Here is a 13156-nt window from a genome sequence, read left to right as displayed (position 1 = left end):
CAAATGCTTTAATGCTTTACAGTATGTGTGTGTCTACATGCAAGCAACATGTATGATTGATAATGAGCTCCCAGGCAGGGGCATGCCTTGTAAAAGAATTGAAATGATGTGTGTGAAAGACCATTTGGATGTTTAGACATACCACTGGGTGCTAAACTGTGTGGAAAGAGATGCTGCGTGTGTGTGGTTTCTTTCACGTTGGTTTCAGTCGCAGTTGTTATAAAGCAACCATGAAAGGAACATTTTCTCTCTGCCTGTCCAGTGATAATATTTCTCCAGAGTGAGTGAGTGGATCATTAGCACTGAAGACACTGCAGCCCGGAGCACCATCTGATACACTGAAGAGAGGTCTCCAGCTGTCACCGAACATTATTTCTTTGCACTTCTGTGCCTGACCAAAAGATGAGGGAAGAGATGAGCTCCTTGCAGAGACAAGTCTAAGTTAAGAAACAAAAAGAAACGTCAGGTAGAAAGTGCACTTGAATTTAAATGCCTGTGATTCTTGTTTTGTTGATCCGCTCTCCTGAGGTGAGCCATAAAGGGACAGAATGGAAAGGGCTCCTCTCAGTGAATGGCCGTGCGTCATCGCAGCAGCGCCAATAGCAGACAAGCCTCCTGTTGTGCCAAATATAAAAGCTGCTCTCCTCAGACTTCCACTCATCAAATCCGTTTTACTCCACACGTTTTACTACACGTGGTCAGTATAGTTTAAATAACCGCAGTTTCTGTTTATATGTTCTCACACATAAAAGAGAAATGGATTTAAACTTTACGCTCTCGAAGCGCGACTTTGGCGCGTTGGCGGGGAGACTCTTTGGGAATAACTCACTGATACCGTTTGATAACAGCACTGCCGCTTCCAAAACGGAGGAGGAAGACTTGGAAGTGAACACGGACATTTACTCCAAGGTGATAGTCACTGTCATCTACGTGGCTCTGTTCGCTGTGGGCTCTCTGGGAAACTCCATCACCCTGTACACCCTGCTGACCAAAAAGACCCTGCAGAACCTCCAGAGTACCGTGCACTACCACCTGGCCAGCCTCGCAGTGTCCGACCTGCTCATCCTCGTCCTCTCCATGCCCATCGAGCTCTACAACTTCATCTGGTTTCACTACCCGTGGGTGTTCGGAGATGCTGTGTGCAGGGGTTACTACTTCCTCCGGGACAGCTGCTCTTACGCTACGGCTCTCAACATCGCCAGCCTGAGCGTGGAGCGCTACATGGCCATCTGCCACCCGTTCAAGGCTAAGAGCATCATGTCCCGCAGCCGCACCAAAAAGCTCATCAGTGCCATGTGGATCACATCCTTCGCACTCGCTACACCGATGCTCTTCATCATGGGCCAGGTGATGCGTAACGACGAGAAGATTTGCACCACTATCGTCTCTCCTGTCACTATGAAGACTGTGCTTCAGGTGAGTATCAGGAAAGTGTCTTAGCGATGGTTTGTTTGGTCACTATACGCGCATGTCTCCGCGATTTCTCTTTACGCACTGAAACGCATTAAAAGGGGCGATTTGAATTTGGAGTCTGCACTCGAATGTGGCACATAAGATGACTGTGAAGACTTAACATGTTTGACATAGGGTTTGACTGATTAGGAGTTTACGCGCATGTGTCTCCAATATCCCCATTAGAGCGCACAGAAGCTGTTTGTCTGCGCACAGAAGCGTTCCTTTTTATCAGTCCATTTCGGATTTAATTCAGCCTGTTAATTCTAATCTTGCCACAGGGCAGCAGTTACTCATTTTCCTTCTGCCAGGAAATGACCAACAGACCGACCCCAGCAGGAGGGTTGTGTGTGCCAACAGATGAGGTGGAAATGATCACATCCTCGGTTTTTAATATCTGGGGGAAAGCTTTGTTTGTTGACCAAGATGTTCACTGAAACAGAAGCTCAGAAAGTGTGAGCAGAAGCAGCAGCATGCGAGCTGCTACAGGTGTGATGTTCTCACTTCTTGTGCGCTTTTTATGTCTTTATGCATGTAGAGTTGGGACGACTGGTAGGAGATAAATCTGGAAATGATTTATGTAGTTATCATACATGGATCATTAGAGAAAAACATCCAAATAATTTGATCATTTGCATTTTTTACATCCCATTTCTACATCCCAGTTTCTCAGATGCAATAATCTGTTGCCTTTCTCTCATTTTGCATGACATTGAAGTGATTATTTGTGGGTTTTGAACTATTGAAGAGACATTTTAGCATAATCACCTCTGACTCTAGCTCCACATTGTGGACTCTGTCTCCTGGAAAGTGACTGACCTTCTTGCTCAGTTTATACAGTGTGAACAAAAAATGAAAATTTAAATTGCTTGCTGTATATTGGTTAACATTTATCATACTTAACATATCCTGGAAAATATTATATGATTTCATTATTTTATCCAGTTTCACTTTGTACTGAACTATTTTAGGTGAGTCAGTTTTCTTTTTCTTTTGCTCTGGGAAAAGTGGTGTGAAATTTAAAAAAAAGCAAGGATATATGTCATTTCTGGCTGAATGTTTCATGGAAAGCCCTGAGATTTTCCTCATTCTGCAGATCAAATACATTTAGAACAGCTGTAAGTAGCCAGACTGAAGGCCCTCAGCTGAAATGTCATTAGACATAAAAGCTATAAACTGGAGCTACTATTTGTGTTCCTTTTCTTTGTCAGTGTCTGAATTAATCATTGAAATGATCAGTAATCACTGCAGCCTTTAGCTGCAGCCCCATGTGCCTTAGAAATGAGGAATGTGTCTTAGTGTAAAGGATGTCTGAGTCATCAGTGTGATTGAGTAAGAAGCAAAGACACACATACATGCAGACACACATTTTTTTCCGTACTCTGAGAACAGCAGCCCCATGCCACCAAAAAAAAAAAAAAGCTGATTTGTCAAGGCTGTTCCTCGCACTCCCCGAGATAAATGGTGTCACTCTGCAGGTCAGAAGTCATATAAATGATAAGGCTAATGTCCCGCGGCTCTGTTTACAATACACATACGTCACACTGACTGAGAAGCCGAACAGCCCAAGTGTGTTGCTGGTGTTGGTGTTGTGCAGACAGATAAAAGCAAAAACATGACATCAACTTGATCAGCTCCTTCTCTGCACCACGCTGACGATTTTGTCTCCATCTTTCTGCCTGTTCATGTCCTTCAACAGTTCTTTTTTTTCCTGTTTCCTCCTTCTCTATTCATTACACCTACATGACAACAAGTAAGTGAAGCAGTGCCAAGGTTAACAATTCTTATCTCCCGATGCTTTCACTAAGGCTGACCCAGGCTCCAGCAAACAGTCTGTAGAATTAGAAGAACATTTTCCCACAGAACACTCTATGAAAATCACTTAGATTGGGAAAGTGGAGTCTGGGAACAATATTGAACAAAGAGGAATCAGTCAAATTGCTCCCATAGTTTTGATAAGTGTGTGAATATGCTGTACCATGTATGTGTGCATGAAAGACTCAGAATAAGCTGGGAGGCACCCTGCTGCAGTGGAGGGTCCCTAAACACTTGGACTGTTTGGACAGCAGTGAGTGAAGAATGAGGGGAGAGTCAGTGTGTGTGTGTGTGTGTGTGTGTGTGTGTGTGTGTGTGTGTGTGTGTGTGTGTGTGTGTGTGTGTGTGTGTGTGTGTGTGTGTGTGTGTGTGTGTGTGTGTGTGTGTGTGTGTGTGTGTGTGTGTGTGTGTGTGTGTGTGTGTGTGTGTGTGTGTGAGTGTGAGAGAGAGAGAGAGAGAGAGAGAGAGAGGGCTGCTGAAGTGGATAAGAAAGGTGAGGAGGTCAGAGCAGGAGGAGGATGATCAGGAGAGGTTAATTCCATGTAGATTAATTGGAGCGCCTCAGCTCTATGGGTAGCAGGTGAATCCTCTTGAATTCAACTACAGCAGAGTTAAACTGTACTCTAAATGGCAAATATAAATAATGCAGAACATCTGGGGTTGCTTTAAACTTTTTAAAACCTCTACAGACAGACTCTCTTGGGTTGCAAAAATGTTGAAATGTGAATATTTTCTGATATTTTCTTGAAAGGTATAATCCTTAACATTTGTGTCGTAGTCGATTTGGGGTCTCCCACTAGTGGTAACAACTGGAATTTAACTTGATGTGAGCACATTGTTTTCACCAGAGAACAATTTCAGGGGTTTATGTGTAATTTATTTACTCTTATAATTACGATTCTGCCGCCTGATTTAAAGGTCCCATATTGTCTTGCATGATTCTAGAACATGTCTTTAAAAAACAACAACAAAAAAAAATGAACCTTAAATGTTATTTTTTTAAAATGTTAGCCATATTAGCTGCACAACATGTTTGAGCTTTCCTATCGGAAGCGACATTGGCTTCAGAAACAGGGTTAGTAATCCACAAGGGTCTTCATTTTCTCAGGTGGTTGAAGCGCATGACAACTCGGGGGGCTTGAGGAAATGCCGAAGTAAATCTCTTCACATCTTAAGGGCTTTTATTTTATGCCTCCTAGTATATGACAGCCACAAAACACAATATATTTTACCACATGATACCTGAAATGTGAGATTGAAAATCAATAGATGTATCTTCTTGCGAAAATTGTACACTAAAGATCCTCACTTGTCTGAACAGATGCAAACTTTTAAAAGAAACAGGATGTACGATGTTGTGCTGTAGGTTGCAAATTGAGCCCTATGTTTTTTAGACTGTACTTATTTACTCTGTAGAAAAAACTGCACACAAGGAATCATCCATTAGCATTTCCTTTTTGCTGTGTACCGCTGGATGTACTGATAAGCATCACTGAATTGATTCTGAAGAAAACTGGTGATTCCTCGGCAAATTCTGAAGTGTTCCAATTCTTGACCCATTAGGTCTTTATTTTTATGAGATAGTTTTGTCATAATTATGAGATATGGATCTTATAATTATGAGAGATGAGATGGTAAATCATAATAAGGAGATAAGATCGGCAATTCTTTTTTCTTATGTGAATATGCTGCACTTCCCTAGTGAAGTGACTCCACGCCAGAAAATGTATTCAAAACACAGTATGACAATCCTTGTGGGATCTTTAGTGGGTCGAAATGCTCATAAAAGGGTACTAGGCAAGAACACAGCAGCTTTTAGGTTTGCATAAGTGGTAACTTGCAGGGCAGGTCTCATACAGCTGCAGGAAGGAAGAGAGTAAACAGTGAGGCAGATAACAGAGATAAAATCCCCAACAGTTAAGCCGGATTACACACTCCATTGTTTCCTGTGAAGTTCATGCATAAGTAGGCTATCTATATTAAGCCAGAGATGGCAGATTCCCTCACAAACAATGAAAGTTACCACTGAAAAGTACAGAATGTAAATTAGTTGAGTGGCTAGAGCAGAAAAAGTGAAAATACGTTACATTTCTACATTATAACTTAAACATACAATCACAGCATATCGTTATTGCTAAAAAGATGTCTCTTTTTTTGTGTCTTTGATTTTGTTGCAATAGTTGCATCATCAAGCGAACCCTGTAACGCAGCTGATGATTGTGTTCAACGGTGGTGTAGGTGTTAGAATAGCTGCTTCTCCCTCTGATCCTTAGTCAATGTATTGATCGATTCCAGCGCTGATGTGCAAATTATCTTTGAATGTTAATGCACAGAATCAATAAAGTATACTTGACCTTATCTGTTTAGTTGATAGGTTCACTAATTAACTGAGTTGATTCATCCTTTGTTAAATCAACAGAAAAATAATCAGCATCAATTTTGTAAATCAAATAATTGTTAGATTACTCATTAATTAAATAAAATTATATTACGTAAATTATATTATATTATAATTGTTTTGTAATGATAGCAATTAATGGCCCTTGTCTAATAATAGCTAAAACATTCTGCTGCACTACGTTTCTAGGAAAATATTGCATTTTGTACTCCACTGCATGCATTTGGTAAATGTTGTTACATACTGCATTCACTGCTAAAATCTGTATTATACCAAGCCATTTTATATTAATGAAAAGTTTGATTTCTTTCTAGTATTATTAAATCTGGGCCTAATTAATTTAACAAGCAATAGATCCAACCTGAACATGTGCTGAGCAGCAGAATATTTGAAATGTGGATTATTGATTGAAACAGATGAAACATATTGACTTTTACATCCAGTTTTTCACAAATGATTTGATTCAAATAATTGATACCCAGAATTGAGTTAAGAAGCTCAAGATATTGATTTAATTCATAAGTTAGCAACAGCTGTGATAAGCTGTAGCATTGGCAGACTTTCAACTGTGGTCTAGGCAAAGGAAAATATAGGAGAAACGTGGTTTGACAGGAGATTTGTCAGCACTAGAGCTTGATAAGAACCAGAAAAGAGAACACAACTTTATTCCTATGGGATGGTGAAGTGGGTGAGGGCATCCTCAGGGCACCCACTTGATAACCCAGAGCAGGGGTGGCCAACCAGTCAGAGGCTAAGAGCCACAATTGTTACTGTGCTACTGCAAAGAGCCACATCATACACATGGGCACACATGAACTGCACCATCCCTCACTGTCTCGCTCTCTCTTACACATACAGAGACTTCTGCTCTGCCAGATTTACTGTAAATGTCACACATCAACATGATAATGACAAAAGCCCGTTTGACATTTGAGTACTTTTCCATTGGCACATTTTTCCAGAATCTAATGGTCCCTTCTCTGAAAGCAGGTTTCAGCTGGTGCACAAAGATCGATCATCTCCAACTCAGCCACAGCCTCATCTGTGACGAGCGGGGTTTTCAAACAGCCCGTCTCCGCATTAAACGGGTCCACGAGGACCGTAATCTGTGGCCTTTTCAGTTGAAGATCACCGACCTGGGTCACAAAGCTTTCGTGCAGGTTTTTCAGGCAGCGTTGCATATCTGGCTGTTTGCTTATTCAGGACAGCGCTGGTGACTTGCCCACTGGCTATTAGCAGAGTGGGAAAATGAGTTCAATCTCTCTTCTGAATATGCATCTTGAACAGCTTCAATTTGTTGGCAAACGCACTGCACCAGGTCAGGCAGTACTTTTGACTTACCCTGCAGGGTCAGGTTCAGTCTGTCCAAGTGACACAGCATGTCAACCAAAAAAGCCAGATCCACGTGAGATCTGAGAGCTTGGGATAGTGCTTGTCCTTCTCTTCCATGAACAGCTTCACGGCATCCAAAAGCTCAAAGAAGCGAGATAGCACCTTGCCTTTTGACAGCCACCTCACAGTGCAGTGCAGTGGCAGGTCACCTGGAAGCCCTTGGTCCAACTCAGCGCTGAGATTTTTGAATTTCCTGTGCTTAAGCGCATGTGCGCAGATGTAGTTGACGATTTCCATCACAGGCTTCATGACTTTCTAAATTCAATGATTTAGAGATGAGTTGCTCCATGTGGATGATGCAGTGGAAATTCCAAAACTTCTGGAAAAGTTTAGTCAGCTTTGCACAGCCCCACAAGCCCGTCCACAGATCCGATCATGGCTGGCGCTCCATCTGTGGCTATCTCAGTTAGTTTCAGCATCGGCAGATTTTCTTTCACAAATGCAACCATCATTGTTTATTTCACATCTATGCCACGAGTTCTGTCTTTTAATGGCACAATATCAAGGAGTTCTTCTTTGATCACACAATCTCTTGACACAGATCATGCAAATTTTACCAGCTGAGGCTTGTCTTGTATGTCACATCACTCATCCAATGTGACACTAAAATACTCACAGGCTTGAAGGTCGGAGTGCAACTGTGATTGAGTAGCCATGTTAATGTCCGATATTCTGTGTTCAACCGTGTGGTGGGACAGTTGGATGTCTGATACCATTCGTTTTAGTTTGTCGTTTTCAGAAGACAAGATTTCAACAATGTCACTGAGGCATTTTTTGACAAACTCCCTTCATTGTATGGCTTTTTAGCACGTGCAATGTTCCAAGCAAGTTTATACGATGCAAGCGTTACGGTCTTTGAGTGCTTCGTGAATTTTTCGTTTTTAACATGCATTAAAACTTACTGTTTGACCAATATTTGCTGTGTTTTTACACAGTATTGAATTGTAGGGTTGTCCAGATCAAGGATATTTATTTATTTATTTATTTGGTCCAAACTGAGTCATTCAATGCTCAGTATCTTTACCATTTTATTAGTGAATACACACTTCAAGTACTGCAGATTGGCTGTAGTACCCAGCTGTCCCCTTGCTGTTTAATGCTGTTGCAACTAGAGGACTCAAGCAGTTCTGTGTCGCAAGCAGAGTGCATAATGGGGGGTGTAGCTAGTAAAAAAGCACCAAGATAAAGACTTACTGACATCACGTCAGCAAGCAAGTATAATAACTAGCTGGAAAGATCTATAACAGGGTGTCTGTGCCGCAATGAAACGCCTTACGGCAGTTTTCATGGCTTGTATGAGATTGCCACAGATCAACAGATATATACAAAAGGCACAGGTTTACGCTGATTGAAATGACTAAAATTTTCTGGGATTAACGTCAGTTTGTTCGTAAACAGTCAAAAAAATCGAGTAAACCTTCGTACATTTATTACCATAACTGGCATTAGTTTGACTCCATATAGCCGATCAAAAGAAAGCTTTCAAAGGATACCATACACACTGGGTGCACACTATTCCGGGTGGATGGAAACACACCTAATGATTTCCAGAAAATTCTTGAAAACATGTTGTACTGACCTTCTTCCACAACAGATAAAAGCAAATCTGTTAAACATGCGGCTGTGAGTAAACTATGGAGTGGCTGAGGGAGGAAGAGAGAGTGTGAATGAAGGGAAAGTTAAAGCACCTAATGAGCAAGGACGATGATTTGTTTATGTATTTTTTTTTTTTTTTGCGAGTTGGAGATTGTAATTAAATTAAAAGTAAAGTTAACTCGCAGCATCTGACGGGCAGCTCCCATAGCTCCAGTACATTTACATATTACATGCTGTGTGTTTAGCCCAGGTCCACTGTGTGCTCCTCCCTCGGTCCTCGGCCTGTATACCTGTGAGCTTGTTTGCTGTTGTTTCACTGAGTGGTCTCACGCTGTGTGGGAGTGGATTGCACAGGGTCATGCTGTTTGTGCAGCAGGATGAGTTTGAACTGCAGACCGACCGATTCATCCAGAGTAAGGAGGTGAGGAGGGGAGCTGAGGTGGGGTGGCGATTTTACAGTATTACTTCCCTGCTCGGTTGAAATGTTCCTTCCATTGCGCTCCCTTCCTCCTGGCATTATTAGTATTAGGAGTGTTAGTATGTTTCATTAATAATTGTAAATAATTCCGCATTCTTGCAAGAGTAATTAAACTGTGATGTTGTAGTGCTTACACCACCACCCTCAAGTCAAGACTAATGCATTTCCTAATTGGTCTGTTAAAACAGGCAAAATACACAACCAAAATAGACCATAGAACATGAAAAGTATTGTAAAAATTCAAAGGTAACATATTTTGTCATTACCCTGGGAACCCCAAAACACCTAGAAAAGTTTGAATTTTCCTTGGGATTAATGAAGTGTCTATCTATCTATCTATCTATCTATCTATCTATCTATCTATCTATCTATCTATCTATCTATCTATCTATCTATCTATCTATCTATCTATCTATCTATCTATCTATCTATCTATCTATCTATCTATCTATCTATCTGAAAGACATGCTATCTTTAAAAATACCAGCATAATTCCACCATTTACAATGAAGACAGTGTAAAATCAAAAGGAATCATTGGATTTTCAGCGTCCCTTAAATGGTACTTGAACTACTCATTTGTGATGCAATGTTTCATTTAGAAAATGAACCAAGCTAAGTTTAAAACCATATTTTTTCATCAAAATTACTTTACTGTGCAGGTGTAATTCCAAAATTTGCAAAAAACTAATGAACAGATTTTGAACAAGAAAAAAAAAACATCTGCACTCCTCTGCATAACTGTGAAGTCATTGGTGGCTCAGCTGTTACAAAAATTCTGGGATTTTTTCAGCTGAACTGCAAGCTGTGTTTACACGGAAACAAATAGCAAATTGAAGATGCAAGTAGTAAAATATGTACAGTATGTAGAGCTACTGGTATTTTTTTTCAGTATTGGCAACATATGTGAACACTTGGAAAAATTTGATTCCATTTTTATTCAATTTTTTTTAAAATACATAATCAAGAAATTCAGCCTTCTCTTTTTTTTTTCTTTTTTATAATTATTGGGATTATGCATTTGTTATATACTGCAAAAAAGACATTTTTGAATTCTCTCCACTTGTAGTCATGATTGTGTTTCCATAGAGGTGAAGGATTTTATATTACAATGAAAAATGAGACTATAGTGGGGAAAGAGGTGACAGGAGCAAAAAACATCCAGAAACTGCTTTGGGTTTAGAGGGCTAAACATTAAAGGCAACTGACTACAGCCACACAACAAAAATAGCAACTGGCTGACATGGTGTCCAATCGGAAAACATATACACAGCATCTTTGACCTTAACACTTTGATGCAAAACATGGGTCAAAAGTGACCCATATGCAATGGAAAATAGGTATCTCTTGACCCATGTCGTGCATCAAAGGGTTAAGAACACTTGGAATCTGCATATAGTAGCCATACTAGCAACTCTGTGAGGCTGTTACTGTGAGCTAACTGCTCACATCAGCATGCTATCATACTTGCAGTGACAATACAAACCTGGTGATGTTTAGTTGGCGTAATATGTACCAATCCATTTAATTTTACACTTAGTGTTAAAATTGTTGTTATGATATTAAAACATGCTAAAAAGCCCCAGATACTGATAACGATGACTTCTGTCTGCTTTATTTCAGTTTATTAACCCTCTACCTTTTTAAGTAGGATGGCACCATGGACTTCAAGGCTGTGTGCATGCACTAATGGTGTCCCTTCCCTATTGCTCTTGGGGTCGCTCTCTGGCTCTGCGGGGCCAGCGTGGCTCGGGCCCCTCTGCCTGGGGGTGGGTGTCCCCGGTGTCTCTCCCTTCGAGCCCTGGGTCTGCTGGGTTTGTGCGCTCTCCCGGGGCCTTGGGGGTGGCGGCGGCTGGTCTCTTCTGGGGCGCCCTGGCTGGCCCTGGGGTTTGGGGTGGGTCGGCCCTCCGGTCGCTCCCCTGTCCCTTCCTGCTCTGCTTCCCTCCTCCTCCCTCCTCTCCTGCCTGGCCGCTCGTCCTCGTCCCTCTCCCTCCCCTGGGGGGGCTGGGGGCCCTCCGCTGCCTGGGGGTCTGGCATGGGGGCCGGGTGGTCTCTCTGGGGGGGTGGCTCTGGCTCATCCGGGCACAGGCCCTGGTACTTGCCTGTGTGCCGCCACTGGAGATAAGTTTCTGCTGGCTGGGGGCTTCTGTCCGGGCCCGGTGCTGTCCTTGGGTGTGGTGGGGTGGGTGGGGTCTCGGTGGTGCTGCGGGGTGGGTGCCCTGCATCCTGGACGTGCCGGCTCCGGGGCGGGCGTGGGGGCTCATGGCCCTTGCTTCCTAGTGGTGCGGCCTGGTCCTCCCTCCGGGGCAGGGTGCTGCATGCGGCTGGCCCGTGGTGGGGCTACGGCGTCTGCCGGGGCGCTGGTCTAGCACTGCGACTTCTGGGGGTTTCGGTGCTGGCCGGGCCGGTCGGGTTCGGGTGGGCCCACCTCGGCCTCTTGTCTCCGGGCTCTGGGGGCCCTCTGCATCAGTACCAGTGGTCTTACTACATGTCTCCCCCGCTGCTCTCTCCTCATGGGCCGGATCCACACCAGACTGCCTCTTACTGTGCACTTCACATACTTCACACATCACTGTATATAGTTACTCTTAGGCACATATAGGGACACAACAGTTAGGGCCCCGAGAGCAGGTGGGGGCAGGAACGATGGGCTCTGTGGTGGGGCGGATGGCAGGGCTCTACGGCCTTGTCTCTTCCCCATCACCCTCTTGCTTGCCTCCCCTGCTCTCTAATTTCTTTTTAATGCACCACACACACTCACACCTTGGGGGTAGGTCTGGGACGGCTCGGGGAACTTGGGCCAGGGTAGGCTGCAGAGTAGCCATCCTCTGTGGTCCTCTGGCCTGCCCCCTGGACGCCTCGCCCAGCCTCCCCACTTTTAATGCACCACATGACACTCAGGGTTACACTATCACGGTGCAGGGATAATGTCTCCAGTCTGGGATCGGGAGACATATTAATAGGGAGTAATGGGGGGATTTCACTAATATGGCCTCGCTGGTGGGACCCCGGCCCCCTCCTGGCTCGGGGGGGGCGGGGGGTGGACCATCCGCCGTGTTGCTGGGGCGGGGGGGGCCCCGGGCCCGGGGGGCTGGGGGCGGGGGGGGTTCTCCTGCGTGCCCGACGGGTCCGGGCAGGTGCGATGGCTCTTGGTGGGCTGCGGGGGCTGGATTGGCCGTCTTGGTGGGCGCTGTGGCTGTACTGCGGGCTGGTGGCATGTGGTGGCTCTGTCCCGGTGGGTTGTCAGGGCGCATTGCGGGGGGTGGGGGCCCTGGGTGTACTGCGCTCGCCTGGGGCCTGGTGCGGGGGGTATGCGGGGTGCCTCCCTGTCGGCGTCGCCGGGCCCCACCACACTGTCCATTTTTACTCTCTGGACTCGCATCGGGTCCCGGCTCCGATTTCCTCTGGCCGGCTCCCGGTGGTGGCCTGCCTTGTGATGGGCTGGTTGCCGCCCCTTCGGTGGGCCGCTCGGCCCCTGTGTCTGGCTTCCTGGCTGTGTGGGGCCGTTGGCCCCCTCGGGGGAGGGAGAGGGGATGGGGGTGGGCGGGTCGGGTGGTGGGGTGGGGGGTTCGGTGGGGGCTGGGGTGGGCGGGGTTGGGGTTTGGGTGGCGGGTGGGTCCTCGTGCCCCGGGCCGCCTGGGTCGGTCTGGGCGCGCTGGGGGTGTCGGTAGCTGCTCCCTCTTGTTCTCTGGGTCCTCGTCGTTCACGGTGGCCCCGGTGGCTCTCTGGGGGTGCCGCCCTGTGGCTCCTACTGCCTGGGGGGAGGGGTGCCCTGTTGGCTTGGCCCTGCCTTGCCGTGATTGCTGTTCTGGGCTTCGGGGTTCTTCACACTTGCATGTTTGATCAGGTCTCGCCAGCTACTGCCGAGTCCCATTTCAGCAAATGATGGGTCCCGCCAGAATGTGCTGAGAATCTCTCCAGTCTCTACCCTAAACTCATTCTCTCTCGCACTAGCATCCTCTTCTGGCCTATTCTATTCTATTCTATACTATCAAGACACCCACAATTATGGTGCTCAGTACCGTT

The 13156-nt window shown here is 45.1% G+C and overlaps 1 protein-coding gene across 1 annotated transcript in view; it reads left to right on the top strand.

The window, feature by feature from the left end:
- The first annotated feature begins 655 nt into the window (after positions 1–655).
- ntsr1 (neurotensin receptor 1 (high affinity)) overlaps positions 656–13156 on the top strand; it is a 69995-nt gene continuing 57494 nt past the window's right edge. Inside the window, exon 1 of the mRNA XM_023268003.3 lies at positions 656–1416. Coding sequence (XP_023123771.2) covers positions 757–1416 — 660 coding nt within the window. The 5' untranslated portion in view covers positions 656–756. The remainder of the gene's footprint in view (positions 1417–13156) is intronic.

The sequence above is a fragment of the Amphiprion ocellaris genome, chromosome 8 (assembly GCF_022539595.1).
Source record: "Amphiprion ocellaris isolate individual 3 ecotype Okinawa chromosome 8, ASM2253959v1, whole genome shotgun sequence".
Lineage (NCBI taxonomy): Eukaryota > Metazoa > Chordata > Actinopteri > Pomacentridae > Amphiprion > Amphiprion ocellaris.
Note: the sequence above shows the minus strand (reverse complement) of the source record. Positions and strands in the feature narration are given on the sequence as shown.